The 15,328-nt window shown below is 37.3% G+C and overlaps 1 protein-coding gene across 1 annotated transcript; it reads left to right on the top strand.

The window, feature by feature from the left end:
* The first annotated feature begins 3,051 nt into the window (after window positions 1-3,051).
* LOC112757510 (protein FAR1-RELATED SEQUENCE 5-like) lies at window positions 3,052-5,162 on the top strand. Its single transcript, XM_025806082.1, has 6 exons — window positions 3,052-3,304; window positions 3,499-3,542; window positions 3,626-3,848; window positions 3,996-4,522; window positions 4,680-4,958; window positions 5,049-5,162. Exons 1-6 carry the CDS (start codon window positions 3,052-3,054, stop codon window positions 5,160-5,162), a joined length of 1,440 nt encoding a protein of 479 aa, XP_025661867.1.
* The last annotated feature ends 10,166 nt before the right edge of the window (window positions 5,163-15,328 follow it).

Below are 15,328 nucleotides of genomic sequence, written 5' to 3'. Positions count from 1 at the left end.
ATTATTCTACGTTCTAAAGTAGAATTTATTTTTATTTTAAAATTATTAATACATTAATAGTTTAATATATCTAATTGTATAAGTCTCACACTTCTCAATATCTAAATACATAAGCTTCATATTTCTCAGAAATATTGTTACTAGAATGTTTATACGTATAGATATGTAGAAAATAATTGATACCAATTAAAAAATTATTGTTTAAATTTATCTCATAAAACTTGTCTTATATACTACTTTTTTTTCACGTATAATATCATAATTTTAAAAATTAATTATATTATAGCATACTATTTAATTAGGATATATATATTAGGAACAGAGTTAAACAGATATAGCAGTATTTAATAAAAAAATTATATAAATGACTTATGTTCATTACTTAGATAATAATTAATATACATAATAATAGCAATTCCAAATTAAACATTTTTTGGGGAGGGGGGAGGGTTTATAATAATAAACGAAGACAAAACAATTAATGCATAAATGTATAATAAAATGGGATAGAACTATTTGTAAACCGATGATTTGCCATGAGGTTTACAGTTGGTTTTACTAAGATGGTGTGATTGTTGTTAGTATGTGAATTGGTTTTATATTTGGAAAAGGATGAGGAACCAATGCTCTTATTATACAATGCATACAATGGGGGTTTAATTGAAATTAATGCTGAATTATAGTTACAATCATTAATTATGAAGATTTGCTAATTTGAATGGTTCAAAAAATTAGGATTCAGTTATACCAAAACACAAACCATGATCATTTCTCTATGAACGGCGCCGACACAACCAAGAACCCAACCCCTCTCGCCGACGTTACTATCTCATCTTCTTACTGGCTCGTGTGTTATCACCAGAAGTCACTCTCGGAGATGTCGAGGTCCGCACCGGTGAACGCCCAGAAGCGCATTCCCAGCGTGTGGCTCCTTCCGACGGCACCGCATCAAGTTCACTTGCCCAACCGACCTGTGGTCTATTCGGTTTATTCATCGTGCAAGATAAAGGAGTTAATAGTGTCTCTCCTTTGATACGTCCATCACCGTGTGGTAGTTCGTAAATGGCGTGTAAGATCGTGCAGTCTCTGTGTCATGTTCTATCATCCATTCCTGACCACAATCCATCAAAACTACCGGAAGAAGCTCCAGAACATTGTGTCACCGACGGTCAGCAGCCTAATAAGGTGAGAATGGTTCATTGAATTGTTCACCATGGATGCTTATTATTATAAGTTTTAGATATTTATCTTTGCATGCAGGTATAATATCTTCAGAGATTAGAGTAAAGTAGTTAACAAAATAGTGCAGAATCATATTAGTCTTAAATTGACCTGGAATGAATAAAATATGTAGGTGCATGTACTAGCATAAAGAAGCACTAGTTCTTCTGCATGAAACTAGAAAATTCCTATTAATAAAGAGTGAGTTAGGTATCTATGCAAAATAGTTTATTTTATGTAAAAAATATCATATTTTATAATGTAAAAACAAGGCCACAAATGGCCAAAGAAGCATATACGAATGGTTAAATAGCAGGTTCTCTTCCAACATATAATCATGATAATCAGATGAATTATGGGTTAATATATTGCTTTAATTAAAACAAATAACAGAAAATGAGTTCATTTAGAAAAATTTTGGACACAAAGATTAACACACCATGAATGCTTATTTATATAAGATTTAGATGTTCATCTTTGCATGGAGGATATGAGTGCGTTAATGAGTCATGGAATATTAATATACAAATTTAAACCAGCATGTATAAGCAATTTAATTGATACACTGGACAAGTGGCTAGTTTAGAAGTAATCACCCATGATGTGCTTGATGCCTAGAGAATAAAACGATGAGGAGATTATTATATTGTTAAATATAATAAGATAAAAATAACTGCATTATTATTGTTAAGACTTTTTCCGAAAATGTAAGCTAAATAGAATAATAAGAGTCATGCATGTTTAGATACATATTATATATATGAGTATACATGATAGATGGCATATGCATTAAAAATGCCACTTTAGTGACATTGGATTCTCAAACTCAGTAATGAAATAAGTGCATGTTGGTTGTATGTGCTGCTTTTTTATATCGGTGGTACACAGTATGATGTAGCACAGAGGATATTAGTAGTTAAAATGCTTATATAATAGGTTAAATATAATAGTTTCCATCAATAGGTGATACCGATGCATTTTTTTCCAAATTAATATGGGTAGGATGATGCGGTCCAGTTATATTTTTGTATCCTTATATATGAAGTTTGGAAAGGATTTTTGTGCATCTCATTTACTAGTGGATTATCTAAATAGTTTTCATGAATATGATTTTTGGTGTTTATTTCCGTGATTATAGGCCATGCCAAGATTGGATGTTACTGAGGTTGGAAGTGAAGAGATGGATATTTGTTACGAGGTTTGGATTCTAGTTTCATCCTGTATTATAATGCTTGGGACAATAACCATCGTGATTTTACATTTTGTTCATTTATTTTGCGAATATAGGACATGCCGCTTTTGGAACTTTCCCAGGTTGGAAGTGAAGAGATGGATCATGGTCACCAGGTTTGGTCTCAAGTTTTATTTTTGGTAGCCTTGAACCGCATGGTTGATTTGAACTTTAACGGTTTTGTTTTATTTTTTTTAAATAAATTTGATACTTAGGTACTGGATCACGATGGCCTTCGGGAAGATGAAATACCATGTGTTGGAATGCGGTTTGAGCAATTGCAAATGGCTCATGAATTCTATGTGACATACACAAAGAAAGTCGGGTTTTCTACTAAGATACGGACGACAACCTGTGATATGATCACAAATCAACCCATTAACCAAGCTATTCACTGTAAGAGGGATGGGTTCCATGTGTCTCGTGTCAAAGCGTCAACACGGAAGAACAGGATCTCAGCCGCTGGGTGCAAGGCAAGGATATACGTGAAGTTTGACAAGGAGACGCAAGACTAGTTTTTCTTCAAGGTGGAGTTGAGTCACTCGCACCCATGTTCAGCGAGAAAGGCGGTGCACTACCATGAGTATAGCAAGCTGACCATGCATGCGAAGTGCGTGATTGAAGACAATGATGAGGCTGGGATTCGACCAAACAAGACTTTCCTAGCTTTGGCAAATGAGTCTGGGGGCCCATCTAACCTGGGATACTCAGAAAAGAATTTACGAAACTATATTACAGCTAAGCTCCGAACCAGCAATGTCAACGTGGATGTCAGAGAGATGATGAACTATTTCATAATAATAAAGGACATCAATCCAAACTTCTTCTACGCGGTGAATTTGGACAATGAGTGTAAATTTCAGAGTGCAGTATGGGTGGATGCAAGGTGTAGGGCGTCGTACGAATATTATAGAGATGTTGTGTCACTTGATAGCACATACAGCACAAACAAGTATGGAGTTATTTTTATGGGGTTAGCTTTATTCTTTTTTTTCCTAGCTTGGTCGTGACTGATATTTGTTTTTTGTCGCTATTTTTGCATGTAGGCATTGATTACCATTTGCGTCGTTCGTCGGTCTCAACCACCATGGTAAGTCGACCATCCTTGGTTGTGCTCTTCTTGGAAATGAGAAAATCCCAAGTTATGAGTGAATTTTCCGCCAATGGGTCAAGTGCATGGGAATTACTCCACAGCGGATCATTACCGATCAATGCAAATCCATTTTTCGTGCAATAAAAAATGTGTTACCCGATACACGCCACCGGTGGTGCATCTGGCACATTACGAAAAAGTTACCGCACAAGCTTAGAGGTTATCGCCGGTACAGAGAGTTGTATGATGAGTTCAATGATATTGTGTGGAACTCTCGACCGAGAAGTCATTTGAGGATAACTGGTATGAATTCATAGACGAGCACAACTTACATAACAACACATGGCTGTCAGGTCTGTTAGTGTACAATTATTTTTTTCTCATTAGTTGAAATATTTTTGGTAGGTGTTTTTATATGATTTATTAAGAAGTTTATTTTTCTTTATGTAGACCTCTTTGATGATCGATGCATGTGGGTCCCAATATTCTTCAAGGGTGAATTTTGGGCTGCCATGAAAAGCACGCAAAGGAGTGAGAGCATGCACTCATTCTACGAAAATTTTTTACACAGTCGGACTAGCTTGGTCCAATTTGTTCACAAATATGACAATGTGCTTGGAATTAAGGAGCAAAGGAAACTGGAGGATGATGCAGCAGACTTGAGGGGGGTTATCCCTTGTGCAACGACCTCACCTATAGAGAGACAATTTCAGCAGGAGTACACTACCTGCATGTTTAGGGATGTTCAAATTGAGTTTGTTAAGAAGGCTAATTGTAGGGTCTCTGTTGTTGCTGAAGAGGGGCCAGTGGTATGCATGAAGGTTGAAGAGGAAAAACTAGTGAATGATAGTATTCTTTGTGTTCCGTACGACGTCCACTTTTATCGATCCACACAGGAGGTTCATTGTGAGTGTAATCTATTTGAGAGTTCAGGAGTGTTATGCTGTCATTGTCTTGAAGTCTTCCATTCTTACAAGGTTTATAAAGTACCTAATCGATATGTTCTCCCTTGTTGGAGCAAGAACACAAAGCGCAAACATACATATGTCAAGAGTAGTCACGACGTCAGTCGGTCGGATGAGATTCATGTTGCATTCAGGAGACTATGTGCACACTTTCTACAACATTGCTTAGGATTTTGTAAACGACGATGAAGAAACAGCCTTGCTCCATGCTGCTCTAGAAGAAACAAGAGTTAAGTTGACTGCTCACCGTGTCAACAAGAGGTCCGAGACTGTGGCGGACTCCCACAACAATAATGGCTCAACAAGTTCGAACGTTGCCGTTGTGATGGACATCCAAGCCCCATCGAAGGTCAACACAAAGGGCCGGCCAAAGAGTAAGAGGCTCGGCGCTACCCTGGAGAAGTCATTTAAAAAATCTGCTCGGAGAAAAAACAAGCATGACCCCTCGGTAAATGTGTGTATCAACCTCGACCCAGCATCTTTATTTGGTATAGTACTATGGAAAAGTTAACTGTTGACTTTTTGTTTTGTTAACCAGGTGGTTTGTCCGGAGTCAACTCAAGATGTAAGATTCGGTGGTGTTGTAGGCCAGGCTGATCCCGAACAAGTTGGTGGCTTCATGTCTTTATTAAGCTCCTTTAGCAAAAGTTAAGATTTGTTATACAATGCATTCATTTTTTTTTTCAAGATTAGTGGATGAGGCTGGTTTCATGGGGTAAACATATAGGGTTTAAGTTTCTATACAGTTGATCAGAGAATAAGATTGGATTGATTACATGAAACATGTTAATGTCACCCGAGTGAACCCTTTTGCGTTATTTTATTCCAATGAATTGAACGCATAATTAGTATATCCCATGGTTTTCCTTTTACTTCGGAGTATCGGTCTTCACCCTAAGCATGGATGGGTATCCGTGAGTATTTCTGTGTGCAGCGTTTGTTTGTTTTGATTAATTGTGACCAAGTTACACTGGATGTTCATTACAGTAAAGTATAGGATGTTTAGTTTAACTATATCTGTGGATGGTCATTGACCGCCTACTCCAATATGCGCACACATGCTTACTTTACTAAACAACTTTGATAACCATAGGAATCTAAGTTCCAAGAGAAATAAAACCATAGAGTCTTTTACGGTAACATAACCACTAAATTCTTCTCATGTGCAACAACAAAATTAATCCTGATGTCATTCAAAGGTGACTTTAATAAATCCCTAGGCATATCACCATGTCATTCTAATTAGGCATAACTAAATCGCTAAGCATATCAGCAGTAACTTTCATAACTATAGTATGGTAGCCATACGTGAAAGGTCATTATTCAATTAATAAAAGGTCATTATTTTTTTAAATGCATTTTTATTATGTTCTAAAAGTGCATTAGCATATATACTCCTTATTTTTTAATGATTTGCATAATATGCCTGTTATTAGTAAATTACAATATTTGCCTGTTTAATACATAGTATTCTTTAATTTTTAATAGTAACATGAAACATAATTATCTTAATTTAATAAAAACTTATATCTATGGTATTAACTTCAAATATATTTTTAACTAATATTCTATTGTTAATTTACATAATTTACCTCGTTATAAATTCACAAAAAAGGGAACATATATTATATTTATTATCAATTATGATGCTTATATTATTTTATAAACATTATTAAAATGTAAAACATTACATAAAAAATTCTTTATTATTTGTTTCTACACTTGGGGTGACTATAAATTTTTGAATTTTTATTAAGACTTCGAATCAAAGTTAAAAATAACAATTTCTTATTCTTGAGCGGATGTTAAATTTCACTATTAGCATGGATGTTTATTATAGTACATTATAAGATATTTAGTTTAACTATATATGTGGATGGTTATTGTTCCTATAGTCCAATATTAACAAATATGACTACTTTACTATCCAGCTTTGATAACTCCGGGAATCTAAGCTGCAAGAAAACAAAGACCCTTACACGGTAACATAACCAACGTATCATTTTAATGTCAAGCCAAAAAAATTTCATCCTAGAATCATGTAATTCTAATGTGACAAATAAATCCGTAACCATATCGTTAGCAAGTAAAATAATCACAATAAGGTAGTTCAATTCACTGGAGCTAAGCCTAAGTAAGCAACTTCTTTCTTCCTTTGCGCATTGCCCCCTTCGGTAATCCTTCCGCACGTTCAATCAATGACCTCGTGCTAGGTGCAGTGTATGGTGAACTAACGTCCTTCTTCTTGTTCTGTGGTGCATTGCGCCGAACAGGTTTAACCGTTTCCTCCAAAAATGAAATAAGCTGCTGAATCAATGCATTGTGTTGGCCACAAATAATGTCAAGCATCAACTCCATCCTGTATGAACTGAGTGAATCTTGGGAGAACATTTATCAGGCGATTTGGTATTAAGAACCGTTACAGTGATATTTATACAACATGAATGATGACATCCTGGCAAATGTTTACTTAACAAACTTGGTCCCATTCGTAAAGTTCACGATCTTCTGTCCACCTTTCCATTAATTTAATAACGCACATGTCACAGTCAAAGCTACATGAAAACAAAATACTATTGCAATTAGGATGTCAAAAACCTGTAACGTGCTATGCCACAGTAGTTAAAGAAAACTAAAAAATTTCTCAAATTTGGGTTATAATTTCATCTCACTTGTTCGGTTGCATTGGGACCTTGGCATAGGAACGAGCTGGGCCGTACGTACTGCGAATGAAGCCAGGAATAGCAATGCTTGCCATATCCTCACACAGTCTCCCCTGAAAATCATGGAACCAAAAAATCGCGTATAACATGCTATCGTAATAGATAATATAGCTGTATACTAAATAAAAGAAGTATATTATATTACCACATACGCATCGAGCTTATCTCGTTCATCATCTACTGGTGCAGAATGCAAACTGTCAAGTATAGCTATTCGCTTCGCATTCACCTCAAATGCATATACCCACCAATGACCCCCCGCCCCCCGACAGTAAGAAAATAACCACTGCAGCAAACAGTGCATATGAATAGCTCTATCTCGTTAGGAAAAAAATATGAAGATAAAAAAAATCATATTGATGTACCTCGAGCATTCAAGAACCACAACATACTCACATCATAGGATAACCCATTTCCAACAGCATAGTATAGTAAACTCAATCAACTTTAACCATGTATTTAATATTTGAATCCAAAGACCGCGTGAGGCTACATATACAAATCATGGTTAAATATTTCATAACTGAAAAAGCAACTTACCCATTTTCTCTTTGCTGCTACTACTTTGTCAAAGAACCTTGTATCCTCACCGAAGCTTGGACTAAGACCAACATAAATTGGCCTCACACCGTCAATAAATGAAGCCAGACTATCATTTCGTGTCACTGATTCCTGCAAACCCACACACATAGTCAGAATCCAAACAAAAACTAACCGGCTGTGTAAATAGAAGAATGAAATTACCAAGATGCCTGGAGACACGCAATAGAAATCTCGCTTGAACCTAGATGAGTCGGTGTCGTTGAAAGAGTAGCACATCCATTGAATTACCTAAACAATTTATCTAGCAATTGTCAACTATATCCCGATATAAAGACACGGAATTAAAACGCGTGATCAAGATCATATACTTACGCAGCTGTTGACCCAATTGTGGGGTTTCAAGGACCAGAAGTCCTTCCTTTGTAATACCATGTATTCCAGTCCCTCATACTTAGCTAAATCTTGATCTCCGTTCAAGGACGAGTCCATTATCCATGTTCTGATTTTTTTCTCCTTAGTCTCTCCCAACTTTATTTTTTTTAGGCTTGGATGAATTGATTGAATCGGGGAAGGGGTTGGAGTCTTCTCAAACTGAGTTAAACCGAGTGAAAAGCTAGGTCTCCCTGGACTCGGTGTATGGTAGCCTGATTTGTTTGGCAATACAGTTTGCAGGGGCTGCATAACTATGGCCTTTGATTCGCACCCCTTTTCAACATTATTCAGAACTTCCTCAAATTCAGGACACTGAACGATCGAGATGTTGAATTCGCTGCAAAGGAATGCGACATGAAGTTAGCTAAAACAACAATTTATGACTACCTAGACGGCTAATCACAAGGCAGGGTATGACAAATAAAGAAGAAAAACATACAGCATGGTTAGCCTGAAATTACTAACCAGTCAAAATCATAGTCACTGAGCTGGACATGTGCTGCTGGTGGCGTGTGTAGAGATGCATCCGTGTGTTGAGTGTTTTCTTGTTGCGGACTTTTATGATTGCCCTTGCACACGGGCTCTGCTTGTTCTGCATCATGTGACCAAGGCCGATGTTAGAATAATCGTATCCTTCTAGCAAGCGGCATGTGGACATCCTCATCAAAGTCCGGGACTATCAATGCCGCAACATTGCTTACTAGGTTTTTTTCTCTTGGAATTGCTTTTTTGGTGCCGATTCTAGATCGGCTTCTGCGGACAGGCAACTTTCTCCTCGTACCAGGCCTGTATTCCTGTGGTGTATATTCATACATATCGTCACTTGCACTAAGAATACTATAACTCTTCGTAATAGATATCGTCATTTGAATGAAAAACACGAGCATAAGCGAACATCAACAACATCACTAAAGTGAACATCCAAAAGCCCTACTAAAGCGAACATCAACAACACCACTAAAGTGAACATCTAAAAGGGCTACAAAAAACATGAACGTCCATCGTGGAGCATCAAATATCTCAATTGCTACCACACAAATCATCAATGAAACTATTTTCACACAATCCATCATCTTGGCAGCCGCATAAATCAATTACTTCATACACAAAAAGCGATGGAAATAAATAAATCATAATTTATATTTCTGGTTCAGATCAGAACCTAAGCTGAGCATGTTAGCTGCATCTATTTAATTACCAAACTCAACCCAAATAAAACTTAACAAAAGTAACACACAACAAATGTATTCAAACAAGCATTCAAAATAAAATCATGCCATACAACCACACCAATCAGCATTGCATACTACTTTCACACACTGAATCATCTTGGCAGCCGCATAAATCAATTATTTCATACACGAAAAGCCATGGAAATAAACAACTCATAAGTCATATATCTAGTTCAGATCAGAACCTGAGTCGAGCATGTTAGCTGCATCTGTTCAATTACCTAACTCAACCGAAATAAGAACTTAACAAATATAAACACAACAAATGTGTTCAAACAAGCATTCAAGATAAAACCATACCATACAACCACACCAATCATCAATGCAAACTATTTTCACACACTCCATCAACTTGGCAGCCGCATAAATAAATTATTTCAAACATAAAAAGCCATGAAAATAAATAAATCACAAGTTATATATCTAGTTCAAATGAGCGCACAACATATCATAAAGAAAGCGAATCACCTTATCCAACTCCTTATAGCTTGGCTGAGATTTAGTGCTGCCTTTGATAGACGGTGATTGGTCAGCATCATTGCGGGTCCTTTTACTCCTTCCTTTCTCGTTAACTGCTTCACTATTAGTCTATTTCTATTTTTTTTTCTGTTTTCTTGCATTGTTGACTACGCAACCCTGTGTGATCAACATGGGACAACAAATACATGAAAAAAATCAACGTGAACCTCCAATTATATCTGTATTCTACTGTACTGTTAAAAAGAGAGTAGTAGAGATTAAACCTGTGAGATCACATGGTCGGCCTTCTTATCAAGTTCATTAGTGGTCCATTCAACAATCCAAGTCTCGGGCACACGACATGCATGCAACGGACCATGTTTTAGGCGGTGATAGTACAAAACCTATACACAAGTAACTTGAATATTAGGACTTAAACATAAAGCCATATATCATTTTTAAATTTACGTAATTTATTTGCAATACCAGCAACACGAACATGCACCCGCCGCATGTTTCCCGGTTCTCGTCTTGGAATTTCCTTATCGCATCCCGCAGCCACTTTAATATCTGATACGGCCAATGAAATCTTCTTGGGTTAGAGACGTCCAATATCGGAGGGAGGTGCCATGGAGAAATAGTCTTCTGGCTTGTAGGGTTAAGAAACATCTTCAATACAATCAAGATAAAGTATCTTCTAAAGGTCATCCTCTGTTGCTCGGTCTCCATCAGACAGGCAAACAGAAAGTCCTGTAACTAGGTTGTAGTTTTCTTTTGAAATTCTCTCTTTATTGCCAAATGCGACTCATTTTTTTTTGCAATACCGGTATTGGGTCACCTACGCGAAACGAAACAGTTTTCCACAATCAGTACGTGTAAACATGGGAAAAAGCATAACCACGAACCGAGAGTTTTACATCTTACATAACTTACACTAACTTTGAGAAGGTATGCCGAATACATTGCCGATAAGTTCGGCGGTAATTCAAATATTCCCGGCGTCGACCCTTAGAGTGTTTGTCTCCACGTCATAGGCTCTAGCTAGTTGGAGCATGATGCTCTGTTTCACATGCCATTGTGGTACCCGACGCAGGAAGTCAAATCCAATGGCCTCAATCTCCGCTAACTTAGCTTGCCCATTATGTCGTTCTAAATGGATAAATAAATTGTTGACGTAGCAGGGTGAGCATCGCGTCTCAACTAGTTTCTGTTGAGCAAAACAAAAAAGGATCAGAATATTTTCATAAAAAATAACCAACTATGTTCATTTATTCATGTAATCAATAGGATACCTTTTTACCCATCTGAGTGTGTCGTCGGCCGGTTTAGGGATTGGTTTGGTCGAGCATCGTGATAATTTACACACGCAATATTCAGCCGGCAATCTGAGTCATAAAGTCTTACAAAAGAAGCTGGTAAACTGCAGGCAAATAACGTAAATAATAGCATTATATTACATTGCAATTGATGTAAACTTAATCATTGGGCGCTATATGGCACGACAATATCATACTTATGTATCCAGACAAATAAGAAAATATTGGACACAAAGATTATAGCATTTTTCATATAAAGAAAATCTTGGGTAACAGAAGTATAATAGAATACAAAACCCTGCTGACTTAGATGCTTGGGACAATCTTGTGTATAATTCAATCTTGTAAAATTCTACCAATCCAACAAAGAAATGGTAGTATTAGCTTTACTTTTTAAAAAAAACCTGTTTACTAATTAAGTTTGTTGAATAGTAATCACTTCAGTTCAGCCCAATTCAAGTTCATCACGCTTCTTTCATGTTCCCTACCATTTTAGTCTTAACATTCATATTAATGATGGGTTGCTTTATCATCATCCACATGCAGGTATAATATTTTCAGAGATTAGAGTAAAGTAGTTAACAAAATAGTGCAGAATCCTATTAGTCTTAAATTGTCTTGGAATGAATAAAATTTGTAGGTGCATGTACTAGCATAAAGAAGCACTAGTTCTTCTGCATGAAACTAGAAAATTCCTAGTAATAAAGAGTGAGTTAGGTATCTATGCAAAATAGTTTATTTTATGTAAAAAACATCATCTTCTATAATGTAAAAACAAGGCCACAAATGGCCAAAGAAGCATATACGAATGGTTAAATAACAGGTTCTCTTCCAACATATAATCATGATAATAAGTTGAATTATGGGTTAATATCTTGCTTTAATTAAAATAAATAACAAAAAATGAGTTCATTTAGGAAAATATTGGACACAAACATTTAATTGAAATGTTTTATACAAAGATCAAACCTCACAATTTCTCCCTTGTCACCATCTATAAATGAGATAAAAAGCTATAACAACAGCACACCATACAAGTTGCACCTCAAGTGCATCAAACCTTTCCTTAGATCCATACAGCATATAATACCTTGTTAGAGTGTCCTAAATGCAATTTTGTTGTCCGGGTTTAAAAATCTAACGATCCAAGCCTGTTATAAAAATTACTTTAACTTTATTACAAACCAATAACAACAGTTTCAGCTAATTCTTTGGTTGTAGTGGCAATAAGAAAAAAAATGAACGACATTAGAAAAAAATTTGATGAATAACCATCCAATATACTATTAAAGTTACCATCCAACATACTATTAAAGTAACCATCCAACAAATATCAACCAATTTTCAACAATGGTCAGCCTGTATACGTCACGTTGCATGCACACGGTCCACACGGAAAGGGACAAAAAAATTTAAATTTGACTACTATATAAACACGATCCAAAACATTTTCCAACCTTTCCTGCGCAAAAATTAAATCACCAAGCATATCAAGATCATAGACTAACTATATACTCCACAGTCTCTGCGATAATAAACAGCAACCACTGCTTTTTCACCATGGGTCATCAGTGATTTAATCAACAAAATATATTTACTTTCAAACATACAACAGCTATTACCAATCCAAAAATGAACAACAAAACTCACTTACATTGGATGGTTATGATTCTTCTAGATGTGATGTTCTTTGTGTTTCCGGTGAACAGTGTGTTGACGAGCAGGTGGGTATTTTTTCCCGGGTCGGCTGCTCCGTTGATAGGAGAGGAAAGCGCCCATGCGATGAGAACTTTATTGCTGCTCGGTTCGTGGGTGAGTGCTCCTTGATTGCGTTCCTGGTCGGCGGCGTCGCGCACAGCGGCTCCTTTGCAAAGACGGCGGGATGATCAGGACCAAGAGGGCGCCGTCCTTGATGCCAACGATGAGGATTAATGGGTTGATGGGTGCCCTTCCTCGGTTGCAAAAGGGTTTGGGTGTCTGCAAAGAATGGGAGGGTTTGGGTTCTGCGCTGTTAGTGGTGTGTTCAAAGATTGGGAAGGGTTTGGGTGGGGGGAGGGGGTTGGAAAAACACGCTGAAACAAGAGGGTTGAGTGATTTGGGAAAAAAAATGTAAATATGAGAAATTGGGTGGTATGTTAAACTAAACAGCCAAAATAGGATTAGGGTTATTAATTGGTTAATTCTTTCTATTAATATTAATTGGGCCAAATAAAGAGCCCATTGTATACATTGTATACATATCTCATTGTCTCCCTAGCGGTGCTCTTTATATTTAGTACACGTGGATAAAAGAGTCATGGAAGTCATATGGTTACATGGTGTAAGTAATTAAATACGGAATATTTTAGGAAGACCAACCGAGAGATATTGATTCAAATTGAAAACAAAAGTGAAAGTTCCAACTAAGGGGCTACGAGGGTTTATTTGAAAGGGGACGCTAAGGAGACTTCCATTACAATTTTGACGTAGCTTCATTCGGAAGGGAATTTTTACGAAGCCATTCCCACATAACAACTAGCATACATGGAACGTGGTCATTTCCGTTACTATGTGGTGAGGAGAGGAAGAGAGCCCGGGATATACACGTCATGGGAGGAATGCAATCAGCAAGTATTCGGCTTCAAGGGGAGCAAGCACAAGGGCTTCATGGTAAGGCGCGACGCCGAGGCCTGGTTTTGAACTGCAAAACAAAGACCCCGAAGGAGAGAAGAGGGTAATGGGGAGTAAAGAGTTGGAGGTAAGGTTTGGAGAACTCAAGGTTGGAGAGTCAGTAACTGTTGCGGGCGAGGGGAGCATCAGATCTGGCACAACCGCGAGGAACCTCCTCCTGCATGAGCAAGGTACCTATTTTTGTTAAGTTTGAGGGTTACATTGGGTTTTCATGTTTCATTTTACACTTGTTCTTATATTGGTTGTGATCTGTGTTTGCATCTGTGGCAACAGATATTGCACTAGATTTTGACAAGGCATCGTTCATCGTCGTGGAAGACATGGAGCAGCTGCTGTTTAGGATTTGTGCTCAACTTAACGTTGGTCCTCCAGTATTTTTCCTCCATGACGGCTTCAGGATGGGAGGAAAGGATTATCACGGGTTTGGGGTCTCTTTGCAAATCCACAGCAAGGGGATTAACTTTTTTGTGTCGGAGAGGGTGTCCACTGATGAGAGATTGGCAAGGTAGGATGCCGCCTTCATCACTTTGGAGAGGCTCTTGGAGGAGGCGGAAGTGAAGATATTTGACTTCAACTATCAAGTTGCTCTTCGGTACAAAGAACAGGCAGCTGAGGCACAATGCATGGTAACGATGTCGGTGCTGGAGCGAGTAATGATATTGGAGAAAGAGAATGCTGAGCTTAAGCATAGGTTGGAAGTCTACAACCACATGTTCAGGTAGGGTGCTGGATTGTAAACGGCTAGTGGGAAAGTGCACGGACGTACGGTTTGTTACTTATGTGTTTTGTGTTTTCATTACATTAGGGGTGTTGTATGCATGATTATGTTTGAACTTTGGTTAAATGGCAATGTTAATGTTTGAGATGTTCAGTCTGGTTTCCCAGGTAGACAAAGTGTGTCTGCAGTTTATATCTTGTTATTGACCCTCAACAATAACCTGCCGTGAATTAATCAGAGGTTCTTGTATGCATGATATTAATCGTATGCAGTAATTAATTATTGATATTCAATGATATGCTGGGGTTTCTTGTTATGGTTCCCTTGGTCAGGTAATTCTTTCGGATGATGATCACAAAGGTTGATTCAAAAGTCAGTGGTCCAGTTACCCGCAGGTTAAGTCCATAATTAGTTTCACATTACGGTGAACTCCTATTGGGGGGATAGCAAAGTTTGATTACTACTGGATAACTGTTGTTAACTACTTAAAATTGTGGTGAAAAAAATAAAGCTCAGCTTATTGTTTAATTGAGAGAACTGGCATTAACCAAGCTGCATCTAAGTAAACGGTAAGGGTTCAGGTAATGGGTTTAGGAAATGGTTTCTTGGAGAAAACAAGTACGATGCTTGAATAATACTGCTTGAAAAGGTGGTTAGGATCTAACTTCGCTTTTCCCTCAAGATACACTATTGCAGAGTGTGCGTCACCGTCAGATATTTTAATA

The sequence above is a fragment of the Arachis hypogaea genome, chromosome 16 (assembly GCF_003086295.3).
Source record: "Arachis hypogaea cultivar Tifrunner chromosome 16, arahy.Tifrunner.gnm2.J5K5, whole genome shotgun sequence".
Taxonomy (NCBI): domain Eukaryota; kingdom Viridiplantae; phylum Streptophyta; class Magnoliopsida; order Fabales; family Fabaceae; genus Arachis; species Arachis hypogaea.
This window is presented reverse-complemented; position numbering and strand designations above follow the sequence as displayed.